Source organism: Nicotiana tomentosiformis, chromosome 4 (genome assembly GCF_000390325.3).
Source record: "Nicotiana tomentosiformis chromosome 4, ASM39032v3, whole genome shotgun sequence".
Lineage (NCBI taxonomy): Eukaryota > Viridiplantae > Streptophyta > Magnoliopsida > Solanales > Solanaceae > Nicotiana > Nicotiana tomentosiformis.
The window spans coordinates 19,189,033-19,205,802 of NC_090815.1; the positions used below are offsets into that span (position 1 = coordinate 19,189,033).

General features: G+C 33.7%; 2 protein-coding genes across 4 annotated transcripts; one reads left to right on the top strand and one right to left on the bottom strand.

Moving 5' to 3' along the window:
* Positions 1-4,132: 4,132 nt before the first annotated feature.
* LOC104117378 (UPF0481 protein At3g47200-like) lies at positions 4,133-8,260 on the bottom strand. Its single transcript, XM_009628428.4, has 4 exons — positions 8,133-8,260; positions 7,859-7,945; positions 7,441-7,524; positions 4,133-5,689 (listed from the first exon to the last, which is right to left on the bottom strand). Exons 2-4 carry the CDS (start codon positions 7,928-7,930, stop codon positions 4,268-4,270), a joined length of 1,578 nt encoding a protein of 525 aa, XP_009626723.1. The 5' UTR covers positions 7,931-7,945; positions 8,133-8,260; the 3' UTR covers positions 4,133-4,267.
* Positions 7,410-16,517, top strand: LOC104117377 (putative late blight resistance protein homolog R1A-3). 3 transcript variants are annotated; one of them, XM_009628427.3, is made up of 4 exons: positions 7,410-7,547; positions 8,905-9,450; positions 13,473-15,707; positions 16,119-16,517. In XM_009628427.3, exons 2-3 carry the CDS (start codon positions 8,971-8,973, stop codon positions 15,702-15,704), a joined length of 2,712 nt encoding a protein of 903 aa, XP_009626722.1. In that variant the 5' UTR covers positions 7,410-7,547; positions 8,905-8,970; the 3' UTR covers positions 15,705-15,707; positions 16,119-16,517. The 3 variants fall into 3 exon arrangements, with proteins under 3 accessions (XP_009626722.1, XP_009626721.1, XP_070055719.1); XM_009628426.4 differs by lacking the exon at positions 7,410-7,547 and having other exon boundaries at positions 8,296-9,450; XM_070199618.1 differs by lacking the exon at positions 7,410-7,547 and having other exon boundaries at positions 8,296-9,450; positions 13,473-15,711; positions 16,122-16,280.
* The last annotated feature ends 253 nt before the right edge of the window (positions 16,518-16,770 follow it).

Here is a 16,770-nt window from a genome sequence, read left to right on the forward strand (position 1 = left end):
AGTATTGACGTTGATATATGTTATTCACACTACTAATTCTATATCAACCAACTTGTGTTCATGGTGTAAATTACTAAACCAGTGCCACCTATCAACTTCAACAAATATAAACTCATGCATGCCAAAATGCTCGTGTACACATAAATAGTGTATGTATATAAACTAATACCTTATTTTCTTAATACTCCAACATGTTTTCCTGGTATACATTATTACACAAAACAATGAAACTCGAGTGTTAAAGCTCGATTCTCCTAGTGCCTGCTCAATGGAAAGGAATGGATTCATCTTTGGTTCTTGGCAGTGGTGGCTCAAACAGGCAGAAAACAATTGTAACTATTATTATCAATTTCCTATTCGATATTAGTAATACATAATTCAAATTCAAAATTCATAGATAATTAAGAATGATACTCCCTCGACAACATAGAAGCAAACTGATTGATATGGCATACGAAATGCAAAGGGTGTCATTGGCTCGACCAAATTGATTCTAGGTTGCTCGCTTTTCGTAGTCTGCCATGAAGTAGGTTATCGTCTCTCTTCGGAGATGATGATAAAAATAAAAATTTGAGCTCTCGTGCTGATAACGTGTTATGAAATAAAAATAATTTAGTAAAACATTGACAAGAAATGTTGTTATGAAATAAAAGCAATTTAGTAAAACATGAACAAGAAATGAAGATAGAGAGATCTTCAATTGTACGATCTTTCCGTCTATTACAAGATATTTATATATGCATGAAAAATGAAGAAATATGTCATTGGATATGTAATTAAACATTTGAGATAATGGAGGAAGATCATAGGGAGGTTATGCTGTTACAATCATAATTCTATAAGTATTATAGTAGTGAAAGTTATGGAGATAATGAAGAAAAATAGTGAGCATTTACTCCTTTGGTGGTTATGGACATCCACCATAATTCAAGATTTTATAACATTAACAAAGTAAACCGATGGATTATAAAATGACTTAGGCGTAATAAGTGAGTGGAGTCAACAAATCATTGATTATTCTAATTTAGATCAGAGTCAACAAAGGATAATCCCGCTATACCAGAGTCGACTCTTTATAATATAGTTTTGAAAGCTTGTTCTGGTTGATGATTTAGCTTTGATTGTGCTTTCTCAAATACTTATATAATTTTGATTATTAATTGTATACTAACATTTTTTACTTTGTGTTCTAATTTTTTTAATCTCTAACGTTTTATTATGGAATATATTTATGTACCCTAAGATTTTTTTAACTTGAAAAATAATTTTAGTCATATGATGATAAAAAAAATAATTGAATTGGATTCTCTTGCTAAATAATTAATTGAAAGATTTAATTATTTGGTCTTAACATGAAAAATAATTTATTTTATGTGGATCCAGATCTTAATATTAGTTCATATCTTATTTTGAATATTTAATCTTAATTATAATTTTATTCACCATAGATTTTATTTTCAAAGAGTAAAAAGATCGATCTAACATTTCAGTTTTAGATCTTTATGTTTGCAGAATCATTACTGGTATTGACTCCTTACCAATCATATTTCTTTCTTTTTCTCACATATTTTTATTTTCTTAGTTGTTGTTTAATAATTGGGTATGTTTTTTACTATTACGTGAAAAAATTGATTAGCATTTTTTATTTGAGTAGAAAAACAGTTCAAATATAAATATAAAAATATATTATCATGGGGATATTTTATTTTATCATTTTCAACGCTTTATGCAGTCCATTTAAGATTACTTTTATTTTTTCTTGGTATTGAACATTATGGAGTGGTAACGTATTGCCAATACGGAGGATTCTTATGAAATTAATTTTATTAAACCTTTCTACATATTTTTAATAATAATTTAATAGATAAATTTTATAATATTAAAATCTTAAATATTAAAAAAAATTAACTTACCTTGCAGTCCAAAAAATAGGTTATTATAGTTATGTCCTTTCCCTATGAGTTCTTCTAATTAATATTTTAGAACTATTTTGGTCTATAAATATTGTATACACACACACACACACACACACACACATATATATATATATATATATATATATATATATATATATATATATATATATATATATATATATATATATATATGCACTCCTTTTTCTAAATGGATTTGAACAATATAATACATTCTCAAATTAAATTAGTAATAGAATATTATAATATATTTTTAAATTAAATTAGTAATAAATTTTTTTAAGAAGTACCTTACGTGTTCCTAAATGTATTAGATTTATATGCTAACATGTAGTATTATATGTTTATGACCGAAAGTAATTATACTAATAAAATTCATAAAGATAATCATGTATGATTCATAACGTGTAGTATATGTCCTAAAACTAATAGGATTATAAGACTAATATTTTTGTTTTTTGTAAATCCACTAGGCAATGTGCCTAGAGTTATTATATATATATATATATATATATATATATATATATATATATATATATATATATATATATATATATATATTTAAAAATGCGAAAAAACAAATGTCAGGAGGTTTTATAAAATGAAAGAAAAATACTTTGTCACTTACATAGACCCTATTATCATAATTGAGCATAATACTCAATAATGATGTATATGATGCATTCTAAGTAAAGAAATTGTATTTTAAAAACTAGGCCGAATAAGCCCTCCTTCTTGTAGCCCATGTGATATCTTCTTTTCGTAAAAATAGCATGGGTTAGTCACTTTGGATTCATAATTCAAAAGTAGTCAGCGGTTGCAAAATCATTAAAAAATAGTTATTATTTTGCTGCAACACAGACTGGTCCGACATAATATACTTGAGATTGGTGCACATGTGTATGAACTTCCAGGATATTATGCTAGAACTCCAACACGCGGAAAGTTCTAGCATAATATACTGGAGATTGAAGCACATGTGTATGAACTTCCAACATATTATGCTGAACCGATATATTATGCTGAAACTCGAGTATATTATGCTGGAATATTTTTCGGATTTTGAACAGTATTTTCGTTCAAATTTATCTTTACATAAAAAATAACTAAATTTCGATTACTTTTGAAACTGTGACTATTTTTCAATTACTACTTAAAAATTTAGCTATTTTTTAATTTCTTCCATTCTTTTCTTGAGCAATTGGTACAAGACCAATGTCTAGAATTTGGATTACGTCAAGTACCTACCAAAAAAGCACTCTCGTGAGAACGTGGGCAGATGTGGATTAACCAACGACCATGATCCATCATTGAAATTAGTGTTGAATTTTTTTTTTAAAAAAAATTCAGCTAAGCAAACCTTATATTATATGCCCAAAATAATGCGACGAATAGAGCAATTCCAATATGTTTTACTCGGTTCAGTGTTACTATAGCATAGAAAAATAAAATTTATATTCCATAATGTATTAAACTTGAATACTTATCGTAGATACGAAAGGTTATCGATTATATAAATACTAGTGCTAACCTATTGATTGATTCATTCAAATAAACGGAAAACTCGCGTCTGACATGAATGGCACTTTGAAATGAAGAGTAAACAATACTGTAATAATTTTACTCATAATTTAACGTCTCCAGACCAGCTTTAGTGCAACTGCGATTTTTCGGAAATCGTTATATATTCTTACCTTTCAACCACCACTACTAATTTAATAACTCTAAATACAGCTGACAGCCAATAAAAATATTTGCTAGTGGATACCATTTGTCTGTGGGAGAGAACCTAAGTTCTTTATGTTACGAAAAGACTGAAGTGAATTACGAATGAGCGTATATCAAACAGTCCATCTGTGTCTCAAAGGTATCATAATAAAGAGCTTTAGTTTTGAAACAAGACAAAGCGGGGGTTTGGACATAAGAATTAGGGAAATTTCGAAAAAAAATGATTTTAAAAATAAAAATAAAAATGATATTTGAAAATTAAAATTGTATTGGGACATGAATACAATTTAGTGTTGTTTTGAAATTTTTGTGAGTGATTTGAAAACGAAAAAAATCCAAAATTTAGTAAAAAATGGAAATTTGATGGTCAAACACCAAATCCAAAGAAAATGATTTTTTTTTCTTTTAAATTAATTTTTTTTATGGCCAAACGGGCACTAAAACTTCAGTTTTACAAGTTATTCCTTATGTTGAAAAGCTGATGCTTATACTATATAGATCATTGCACAAATTATGGAGCAAAAACACAAGTACATGAACGGACCTGCAGTGAGGAAACACCAGTCTGAAGCCATTACAAATCAATAAACCATATAGAATATCGACTACTTTAAAGTACTGATGAAAGCTAGAACTGTTTGTGCAACTGTGAGCAGAAGGAGAATGATGGCTGCCGCAGTTGAAATTTTCGCCCAAGGGCTATTAAGATAATTATGCCTCAAACTTGCCATGTTTTCATTCCATGGTTTTTCACAATGCTCAATCACTTTTCTGCATTCCACTTTGTATAAGAAATCAGTTGAAGGGATGACACCTTCTCCTAGTTTGTTGAACATAATAGCCACTTCTTCGTCATCTCCTATCCTATTTCTGATAATTCCGTTCAACCGAAGCAAATTCACATCTTTGCCTGAGTTAATAAGATGGTCCATAAAAATTATATAATCCGTGAAATATTTTGGATGCACATCAGAGGAGTGTTGTTCGTAGGCAATGAGATTTCTCAGGATAGTCTCCGTACTATTAACGACTTCAAAACAAGGGATTTCAAGCAATCCCTTATTGAATTTGATATCAAATAAACTTATAGCATCCTCCTTGTTGTTTTTATTCAACTTTCTATAAATTTTCCCAACATTAGAGAAGCGAATTCCAGCTTCATCAAGTTCTGTTGCACTTCGCATGCGATCGTGCCATAAGTCGCTGTCCTTAGTTTTAAACTTCTTTTTGGACTTTCCTATTCGCAAAGGATTCCAGTTACAACTTTTCTTGCTACTTCCTTTTTTCTTTCTGCTATTCCTAGTTAGGCCAGTATTCATCTCTGAAGGGCAACAGCACATGTGTACTACTTGAAGTAAATGTTTGATTTCTTCGGCATCATCATCAGTTGCATTTATGAATTTAGGAGTCACTTTTGGTAAACTACTACCAAAGTTGTATTTCACCATCTGTATGAATGGGGCGTCTGTAGGATCCTTAGTCATCTCGTGAAGTTTGGCGAGGATAAAGAAAGGAAGTTGGTTTTCCAGTAACAATAAGTCACGATCTACCAGAGATTCCATCCAAGCCGCGTTGATAATCTTGTCTTCTCCTTCTGGCACCCCTTCGTAAAACTCTCGGATATACTCAACCACGAAGCAGCCATCAAGTAACAGCAAATCTGAAAATTTGCTAACAATATCACTGTCAAGGTCCCCTATATCATCGTAACACTTTAGTGCTTCATCCTTTAGTTTCTCCATTTCATTAATGTAATACTCCACATCTCTCCATGCTTTCCTCTGCAGAAACCGTTGTCGGTAACGCAGTTTATATTTTTCCATCGAGCGAAGTCTCGGATTTTTGTTATGGTAAGGACCAATGGAGATCAATTTTGGGGTATAAGCATCTGGATTTGATTCAGATAGCCCCACATTTACTTTAAATATGGTAGATGATCCTTCATCAAAGACTTGATTTGCTGATTCATTTGTTTGATCTGCTGTCCTTATCTCGATTATATAATCTGCTTTCCCGCCTTCTTGTATCTGTAATTAGTGAAACATGGTTTCTTTTTAGTTTTTCTTTTGAAGGGAAGTCTTGGTGTAACTGGTAAAGTTGTGAAGATCACCGGTTCGAGCCGTGGAAACAGCCTCTTGCAGAAATACAGGGTAAGACTACGTACAATAGACCCTTGTGGTTCGACCTTACCCGGACCCCGCGCATAGCGGGAGCTTAGTGCACCGGGCGGCCCTTTTTCCCCCTTTTTTTGGGTGTTTTCGTTTCTAATCACATGGACTTGTGACTAAGCAGTCAGTAATAGATAGCAACTCTATAGTTACTATCTTAAGAAACGTGAAATGAAGAAGATCAAACGATCTTGAAACGTTTACAGACCTGGAATTTTTGGACAATATATACTTAACCATACATCAAATTAAGCTAATTAAGTAGCCTTAAAAGCCCAAACAAACAAAAGGAAAGAGAACTATTTAGGTGAATGTTGAGAAAGGTGATTATTTTTTTTGGTTAAACGGAAAATTTTATTTAACCAAGTATATCATTTGTATAATCAAGATAACATAAAAAAGAAATCTAAATGATTGTTATTATAATTAATAAATTAATGCTTATTTAAATCGAGCTTACGTTTATCATCAAATTCATTCTTCTAAAATCAGTAGTAACATGATTTAGTTAATTCAACACAATTATATAAAGCAAATACATTAGAGTAAAGCACTTTAAACATCCCTATAATATAACTCAACTACGGATACACTCCTTTGCATACCCCTTTATATAATGGAAATTCCACGAATAAATTTTCATCTAAATGAATTTGATGCAGAATAATAACAAGCAAGCTAAAATATTATAATTTTCTTAAAATCTAAATAGCATTTATTTTCGAAACACAAAAAATGTTATTACTAGTAATTGATTATTAAGAAATTGTGATTATTTCTTATTCAAAAGGTTTGAAATATACATGTTTTTGAAATAAAATTATTTTCTTTTTGATCAAAGGTATGAATAAAATTGAAGTTTCATGTTTTTGGTTAATTTGTCTTATAGGGAGTATTATATTTTAATGTACTTAGTTACAGATATATCTTTATTTTTCAAAATTGAAACATTTGACATTCTTATAAAATGAAACTTCTATCCAAAATAATATTTTTTGAAAAAATTTCATGTTTGGGGTGGGGGGTGGCGGTAGTTAGGTTTTGAAACATAAAGAGGTGTATTTGCAAATAAGTTATACTAGATGAATATATAATACTATAATATACCCAATAATTTCTAACATTCTCCAAAAAGAATGTCAAACTGACTTACTCACAAATAATTTAATTTTAAATCTCTTATTTTATCCTCGAAATGATTTATAGCCTCATTTGTTTTTGACATTAAATTTCAAAAGTATTTCTTAAACTTCCTCAAACAATACCACATAAATCGGAGCAGTATTATTTTATCACTAAGGGGTCGTTTGGTTTGAATACGGCTTATGCCGAGATAAGTTATGCTGAGATTAGTTATGCTGAAATTAGTTATTCTGGTATTGTTTTTTATCCACTGTTTGGTATGTTGTATTAAAAATGACAATTGCATAATTTTTAAGAAAAAATTATATGTTATCCCGGCACTAATTACCCACCATCTACAAGGTATAAGTTATCTCGGTACTAATTTTAATCCCGTGATAATTTATCCCAGGTGATGTTTGTACTTATAATTCATACCAAAAGGACCCTAAGAGAGAGAAAGGGGAAGGGAGGGAAAGAGAACTAACCACTTGATGACTGGCGACAGCAAAGGCGAAGAAGGAAGCAGCGGCAGTGGGTGAAGGCTTTAGCAACCGCGGGCGAGCTGGCGACTGTCGAAAGAGACGAGTCAGAAGTGAGAATTATGTCTAGGTGTTATGTGTGTTTTAGGATTATTTTTCTCCTTTTAATCTCGTTCAATTATCATTTAAGGGGTTGCCAAAAAGAGAGAAGTCCGCTAAGCTAAGATTCTTTTTTCTAATGAAAAAAGCTATATTTATTGAAGACTTTAACTAATGAAAAAGCTATAATTATTGAGGTATTCAATAAAATTATCTCAAGATTTTTAGTATTGTCCTAATTAATTTGGGTTACATGATGTGGATAACAAAGAGGTAATGCTTATATATATGTGTGTGTTTGATTGTGAAGAGAGAGGAGAGAGACCTCATCTTTCGTAGCTTCATTCGGAGGAGTTTGATCAAGCAGTGGGCTAATCTCAATATGCTGTGCCATCATCCCTCTTAGATAACTCTGCAATTTGAGAGAGAGAGATTATTGTAAGAGAGGTCATTTAAAAAGTATGGAAATTAAGTACTTCTAATAAAAGAAACTGGTGTAAATTTTTTATCTATATCTCAAAAATAGGAAACAGAAAAGGAAGAGTAGAAAGTTAGAAAGAATTAATATGAAGGATTGCCATGAAAATGCAGAAACTTACCTATTTTTGGTTTGGTTGTTTCTTCTTCATTCCTTGTGTATTTTTCTTGCATTTCCTGTCTGTAAGAGGAATGAAATTATATAGTCAACTAGGAAGAAGATGCTAAGAGCGCCCCCCCCCCCCCCCCCCCCCCCACACACACAAACCCTATATTTGGCTCAATTTATAATCAAATTTGAGATATCTATATTTTGATAAAATAAACTCTAAGGACAAGGTGAAAATTTCAGAGAACCACCCAACTAATCTACTATGCTTCCAAAATGATTCTTACGTTTAATTCTCATATTGTTTCCTATAATTTGGCCCGAAAATCTCATTTAGATATTTGAACTTAGCCTTGTTCCCCACCCTATTCCTCAACCCACCCCCAAATCCCCCACTTTCTCCCCACTCCCAACCCCTACCCCACCTTATTCTCGCCACCTCCGCCCCTATACTCCGACCTACTACCCTTCATGCCTTACCCATTTCGTTTCCGTACTATTTGTCTAAATTATATATTTGCAAAAAAAATATTTTTTGTTACCTAACTAAACAAACAAAAAAAAAAAAAAAAAAAGCAAACCACTTATTTTTTTCTAGTACCGAACATACCCTTTGATTTGATTATCTCATATTATCTATTTTAATTTTATGGGTTACCAGCTGTCATTAGAGTTAATAAAATGTTAGGTGGCACATGAAGCGTGTTCTAAGAATATAGAAAGACTAGGCTAAATAATTCAGAGTAAAGAATTAACTTGAAATAATCTCCTTTTTATTTATATAGATACATATGGGAAAGTGAAGAAATCATCGCTAAGAGCTAAAGGAAATAAAAAATTAAGAGAGATCGATGGCAGCTACAGTGGTAAGTTCTCTGGTGGAGAAATTGCAGCTATTAATTAATGAAGAGGTAAAGCTAATAGCAGGTGCAGTAAAGGAAGAATTTCAACGTTTGCTTGAACAAGTTGAAAGGCTACAAGAGTCCCTCGGCGGTATAATTTCTAAAAAAGAAGGCGAAAGCAAGCGGCTGAAAAACTTGGAGAAGGTCATTCGAAGTATAGTATACGAAACTGAGGATGAGATTGATGAATTCCTGGTTCAGGCGAAGCTGCAGCAAGAGAAAAATCTGTTCGGAATAAAATGCTTGGATTTTGACCGCGGCGATAGAGTCCAGGATCTTTCAAGCAAGATCGACAGCATCCTTGACAGGATTAATCGATCTATTCATAGCAAAAATCATCCCGACGCTAAGCGAGTCCTGATTGAAGATATGCGCCGTGAGGCGCGTGACGTTCTGCCTAGAAAAGACGGTGCCTCCGTCGAACCGCAGGTAATACAAGCTTATTTCATGACATTTTATTTTATCAACCATATACCAACTTTCAACAAAGATAAAAAAATCGAATTAACATCTACTCCTTTCTCAATTCTATATTGTTTTAAGGGTATTTTGGTAATTTTAACAAAGAATAATTTAACAATACTTTTTCTATCAAACATATTAAATGTTTGTTAGTAGTTTCAGCACATTTATCCAAACACATAATACTTATTTAAAAAAATCAATTTCAGCACTTAAAAATTCTTTTAAGCACTTCACGGTCTACCATTAGCTACTCCAAACGGACTCTAGGTATGATGTTTAAGAACAAAAAAAAAAGACTTTAAAATTTGTGATTTATAACAAATCACATTTGTATAGTTATAAATATCTTGTTAAGGGTAATAAAAAGTTCAAAGTTAAACTAGATATAACATTATTTTATAATAAGCTAAAAAGAAAAAGTATACATAAGTTGGGACAGATGGTATATAATACTAATACTATTGGTATATCCAAGCTTTCTCTCACCCCTCGCGATCCAAAATATTTAAAAGCTAACTCCATACCACAAGGTTTATACTTAGCCTTAATTTATGGAACTAATTGAGTAAAAAATGATCAAACATGAGATGTTTTCTACCGTTTGGAAGGTTGTCTAGAAAAAGTAGGAGCAATAACAGGAATCTCAGATGGGTCATCATTTGGATTAGTAGCATTATCACTTGTTAGGTTAACATCAGGAGCAGGACTAGTAGGTGTATCATCTTCCGGTTGAGTTTCATCAAGAACAATTCCAACAACAACAACCCAGTGAAATCCCACTAATGGGGTTTGGGGAGGGTAGTGTGTACGCAGACCTTACCCCTACCCCGAAGAGGTAGAGAGGTTGTTTCCGAAAGACCCTCGGCTCAAAAGGACAAAAATACAAAAAGACAAAAAGAGACAATATCAATATCACCACAGAAAAAATAGGAACAACATGAAATCCAGAAGAAAGATGCAAAGCAAAAGCGAAAGCTAGTAAATAGGTCCGTCACTGAAAAACGAAATAGTAAGATACAACATTGCCACTAGCAAGTTTAGACAAAAACTACAAAAACCCTACCAGACTAGTCTCACAACGGTACGAAGTAAGACAAGACTCAACTATCTTCTAACCTACAACTGTAATACTCGACATCCACATCTTCCTATCAAGTGTCATGTCCTCGAAAATCAGAAGCCTCGCCATGTCTTGTCTGATCAGCTCTCTCCAATACTTCTTCGGCCTCCCTCTACCTCTTCTCGTGCCCTCCACAACCAGCCGCTCACACCTCCTTACCGGGGCATATGGACTACTTCTCTGTATATGCCCGAACCATCTGAGCCTCACTTCCCGCATCTTGTCATCAATGGGAGCCACGTGCACCTTCTCTCGAATATCATCATTCCTAATCTTACCCATCCTAGTGTGGCCGCACATCCACCTCAACATCCTCATTTCTGCTACTTTCATCTTTTGGATATGTGAGTTCTTAACAGGCCAACACTCAGCCCCGTACATCATGGCTGGTCTAACCACCGCTTTATAGAACTTACCTTTGAGTATCGGTGGCACTCTATTGTCACACAAGACTCCAGATGCTAACCTCCACTTCATCCATCCTACCCAATACGGTGTGTGACATCCTCGTCGATCTCCCCTCCCCCTTGGATAAATTTCCTCATCATCATTTTCATCAGTAGTATTATAATTATTAGAATAAAGAGCATTCATTAATTCATGATCTAATTATTGTTCACCGGATACAATATTATGGCAAAACTTACTCTCGGTAAATTGTAATAAACTATTATCGGTATCAAGAATAGCAGGTGTAGGACGGATATGGGGTTTGGTTCGGGGAGCCGGGGGCAGGGGAGAGGAACAACAGTACCACTAGATTCGTCAGTTTTGGATTTTTCCTTATTCTTATTTTTACCAAAAATATTTTTTAAGGAAGATATCTTAATTAATGAACTAATAGCAAATAAATAAAACAAACAAAACTATAATATTAAGACTTAAGAGTTGGAACGAGTTTACCGAATTGACGGACAACTTGTTGAAAATTGATTATCGTTGAAAACTTGAAAACTTCAATTCACCAACTTCACAATTATTTCACAAATTGTAACAATCACAATATTTTATTATTATTTTTTGGAATAAAGTAAGCAATAGGAGCAAGTATAGAAGAAAATTAGAGAGAGATTGTGATAGATTGTTATTGATTTTGTAAGAAAAATGAAAGAATGAGAGGGTATTTATAGTTGAAAATAAGAAAAAATTGTAATTATAAAAAGTTTGGGGTTAAAACAAAGTTGGGGGAGGGGGGTTAAATGACTATTTTCTAAATAGCCAACGGCTATTTTTTAAAGCCCAACGGTTATTTTTTTAAATAGCCAAACGGCTACTTTTTTTTAAAAAAAAATTACCGTTGAGCCCGTTTGGCCCGCCAAGGGACCGGTCCAGTCCCGGTCCTCACGGTTCAAAGGCAAGAACTGGCCCACGAGATCGGCCCAAGGCCACGTCTAGCGATCCTATCGGTCCCGACCCACTTGGCCCGCGGTTCCGGACCGGCCCACTTGCCACCCCTACTGTACTACAGTTAATTTTAAGATGATGCTCTTTCTTTTTTGGTTTGTTCCACAAAAAAGAAACTTTTTATATTAGAAAATTCTTTAAATTTAATATTTTAATTTTGCCTATAATGGTATTGCTTTTGTTGGGGAAAAAAAGCAGCAATCCATGTTGATGATCACAAGATTGCAAGGGTACTTTTGATATATATTGTCTATATCTAAGTAATGTGTCAATAATCTTTTTTAAGTCTCGTGCTCAACCAAACATCTGTCATATGAGACATAACAAAGAGAGAATTCCATTCGATTGTACAAATTAAAAACTCTAAAGCTCAAAATGAAAAAGGATTGTAGTAAAACTGAACTTATATTGACAGACTATGAGTGAGAGAAGATAAAGGGTGTGTTTGATATGAATTACAATTCCATAGTAAGGAAATTTTTTTTTTAAAATCTTTCTCAACCTTTCCCACTCTATTCTTCACCCCCTACCCCGGCGCGCCTACCCCACCACCGCCACCCTCCCCCCTAATATCACCACTGCCATTTCGTCCTCAGACCCCGACCAAACTCCCTCCTTGCCCTTATCCATTTCGTCTCATATAGTGTTTGCCTAAATTATATATATTTTTTAAAATATTTTATACTACCTAACCAAACATCGAAAAATAAGGAAGAAAACCAATTATTTTCCAAACAAAATTTTTCCAAGGAAAACATTTTCCTTCGTACCAAACACACACAAATGTTTCTCAATTAAGGAACATTTATCTTTTGTCACTCGTAGTCTGTCAACATTATGTTCAATTCTACCACAAATCCTTTTCCTTTTGAGTATGCACTAATCTGCGTTCGATAAACTTTTTACTGTTTTTTACTTAGAAATGGGGCTATCCGCAAATCATCCTTGCATCCCTTGCACATAACCACAAGTTATTCTTTCTTCATATGGGGTAAACTATCCAGCTTTTCATCTCCGTGATAGCTGACATGATTGTTAAACTTATTTAACATTTTCCTTTTTGCATTAATTTAATTTCTCGATTTGGATATTCATGAGTAACATTTTGCCGTACAAAATGAATTCGTTTTTGTTTAGTTTTCTGGACATATAATGGACCCATATGATAACTTTGAGTAAGAAAATTGGACACACACACACACACACACACACACACACACACACATATATATATATATATATATATATATATATATATAGTGTGTAAAATTAGTTTAATTCTTTTCTAAAAGACCTGTGAAAAATAAACAGCTAATCTCTAGTATATTATTTGACATATTTGCATAGAGTTTTGTCTTAAGGTAGCTTTACACGAAATTAAGACATTTTTTTTTGTTTTAAATCAAAAAGAAGTAGGTTCTCAACTCTGTAATTTATATGCAATCTGTTTCATCTTAAAAAGGATGTTTGGCTAGAAAATAACGAAGTGGTAAGAAATAACGAAGTGGTCGGCTTGGATGAGGAAGCAAACAAAGTGATCAAGCGACTAGTTGAAGGAACAAATGAGCTAGATGTTATCCCAATTGTGGGTATGTTTGGGCTCGGCAAAACCACACTGGCAAGCAAAGTCTATAATGATTCCCGAATTTCATATGAATTTTTCAGTGTCATTTGGATTTATGTTGGCCAATCATACAACATGAAGGATATCTTTCTGATACTTCTCCGTTACTTCACGAAACGCATCAGAGAATATCAAGACGAGGATGTGAATGGATTAGCTCAGATAATACATGATTTTTTGGCAAAAGGAGGTAAATGTCTTATTGTCTTGGACGACGTATGGGACTCACAAGTTGTGAACTCTCTTGTAAAAGTTTTTCCGAAAAACAATAAAGGCCACCGTATCATGATGACCACTCGCGATACATCAGTGGCCAATTATGGCAATGAAAATCCTCATAATATGAAATTTCTGACGGTTGCCGAAAGTCTTGAGTTGTTGAATGGAATAATTTTTGGCAACGAAAGGTGTCCTGTTGAGTTGGTAGGATTTGTAGAAAGCATTGCTCAAAAGTGTAGCGGAGTACCACTTGCAATTGTGACAATTGCTGGAACATTATTGCGTTGCACAAAAGTAAGTGACTGGCAAAGAGTTGAGAAAAAAGTGGAGCAGCATCTTATGGATAGAGGAGATCCTTCAAGTTGCTTGAAATTTGTAAACACGAGTTACACTCTATTGTCCGAAGAAATGCAAGCTTGCTTCTTGTATTTTGGTGTCTTTCCTCAAGCCTTTAATGTCCCTGCTTGGAAATTGATTCGGCTATGGCTTGCTGAAGGTTTAATCAAGCCCAATGGTTCACAAGCCCTTGAGGAGACAGCAAAGAATTATTTGAACAACCTTGTCAATAGAAATTTAGTGACAGTGTTACAGAAGAGTTGTGATGGTAATGTAAAAACATGTTGTGTTCAGGGCATGTTGCATCAGTTCTGCAAAGAGGAAGCTAGTAGCAAATGGCTTTTTCAAGAAGTACGTCCAACACCAGATCAGGCTATTCTTACTATACAAGACCCAGTTGCTTCTCGTCGATTGTGTATTCAATCCTCTGCTCTGAATGATTTTCTCTTCGCAGAACCACTCGCAGAGCATGTTAGATCTTTTTACTGTTTTTCCTCAGAAAAAAGACAAATCGAGTTGTCTGGTAACGACATCCAACTCATCCCCAAAGCTTTTCCATTGATCAGGGTCTTGGACATTCAATCCTTCAACTTTGTTTTTTCCAAAGATGATTTTAATCGGTTATTTCATTTGAGGTATATTGCTATCTCAGCTGACTTTAAGTCTCTTCCCAAATCCTTTGGTAAATTTTGGAATTTACAAACTCTTATACTTAATACAAGTACGTCGAAGTCCACCCTTGACATAAAAGCAAACATATGGAATATGTTACGGCTAAGGCATCTGCACACCAACATTCCTGCCAAATTGCCACCACCTCCTCATAGCCCAAAGGGTAAAGCTTCTTGCCTACAAACACTTTCTGTGGTTTCACCGGAAAGTTGCACGAAAGATATACTTGCAAAAGCTTGTAATCTCAAAAAACTGAGTATCCAAGGGCGAATGATTGATTTTCTTGGAACTAGTAAGGGTGGATGGTGCAATCTTGAAGAGTTGAAGTGCCTGGAACATTTGAAAATGTTGAATGATATTCATTCCTGGGGTAAAACACTTCACATTCCTCCATTGTTCTTCAAATTTTTACGTACACTGAAGAAGTTAACTTTGTTAAACACATGGTTTGATTGGAGTGAGGCGGAAAGATTGGGGCAGTTGGAATGCCTTGAGGTCCTTAAGTTGAAAGAAAATGCATTCGCAGGAGAGTCCTGGAGGCCGGAGAGAGGTGGTTTTAGTCAACTCCAGATCTTGTGGATTGAAAGGGCAGACTTGAAAATTTGGGAGGCTTCAGAACTTCATTTCCCAAGACTTAGGCACCTTGTTCTTATATCTTGTGATAGGCTTCAGGCTGTGCCATGTGAGCTGGCTGGCGTACCTAGCCTTCAAGAGATGAGTCTGGAGAACACATATAGAGCAGTCAAATCAGCTAGAGAAATAGAGCGGAAGAAAATGGATAGCACCAAATTCAAGCTCACCATATTCCCTCCTGAAGTTGAGTATTACGAGCCCACAAACTGAAGGGTCAGTTTTCATTTTTTCTCTTAAAATGATCTTATATATACATTGTAGTTTCAATGGAATTGAAGTTACACGACTATATCCATGTTCAGCTGCTGTCGTTATGAAAGATTCCATGAGACTGCATCTATCTCTACATAATATGTCATTTGTTTAGTCTAATGTCCTGTAAATCTTACGTCAAAGTTTGTGTATCCTTCGGATCAACAATGCCACCATGATTATTCGTTTTGTTGTGTTTGTTACTTCGAAATATTATTCAGACATGATTCGGAATAGAGAATATCTATCTTTTTTTCTTTTTAAGATAGGTTAGGCATTTATTGTACTACAGTATATGGAGTATTGTAAAATCTTACTAGTAGTTTCTTTCTTTAGCTGTTTCTGTCTTATTTATTTTCATCCTTTCTACAGGAGAGATCCAGGCACGTTTCTCGGAGCCTGGGATCATGGACAAATAGAATGTCCTCTAATAAGAAGTCGCCGCATTTCATTTTGTATGCAGTCTGATCATAACTAATTCCAACAAAGAACCTGTTTGTGTTATATTTATCCAATCATTGTGAAGTTGAAAACTATCTGTGTGTGGTTCTGGAGGTTGATAACTGTTGGCTCGAATCACCTTCCTGCTCGTTACATTTCCTGTTCACCATTATGTGAATTGTGAAGTATTTGCTTTCCGAGTTGTAATAGAAATTTTCCATCTTTTTCCATTTCTGTTGTCTCTGTATTGCTTTACTTCACGATTTCTCCTCTGTTTAAGCATGGATACAACTATCATACTGAATGACAATTGACAAGTGCTTTCTTCAAGATGGGTTCTGGTTTTTTTTTTTGAATGGACTGTTTCAATTTCATATAATGAATTCTTATGTTTTCCAATTAGTTAAACTTTTGACTCAATTGTCTCGTCATTTGAGATACTTGCTATTCTTCCTACGACCATTGAATAATGTGGCAATGTTATTCCTAGGGAAAATGACATTGTATAGTCACTCTTAAAATAATAGCCGAAAAAATATATATTTTATATATATATATATATATATATATATATATATATATA

Excerpts from the sequence above, each read along its gene's own strand:
- LOC104117377 (XM_009628427.3), top strand. The coding sequence starts at position 8,971 with ATGGCAGCTACAGTGGTAAGTTCTCTGGTGGAGAAATTGCAGCTATTA. Across the intron at positions 9,451-13,472 it reads GTGCCTCCGTCGAACCGCAG|GATGTTTGGCTAGAAAATAA; the intron begins GTAATACAAGCT and ends CATCTTAAAAAG.
- LOC104117378 (XM_009628428.4), bottom strand. The coding sequence starts at position 7,930 with ATGATGGCACAGCATATTGAGATTAGCCCACTGCTTGATCAAACTCCT. Across the intron at positions 7,525-7,858 it reads ATGAAGCTACGAAAGATGAG|TCGCCAGCTCGCCCGCGGTT; the intron begins GTCTCTCTCCTC and ends CTCTTTCGACAG. Across the intron at positions 5,690-7,440 it reads CTGTCGCCAGTCATCAAGTG|ATACAAGAAGGCGGGAAAGC; the intron begins GTTAGTTCTCTT and ends CACTAATTACAG.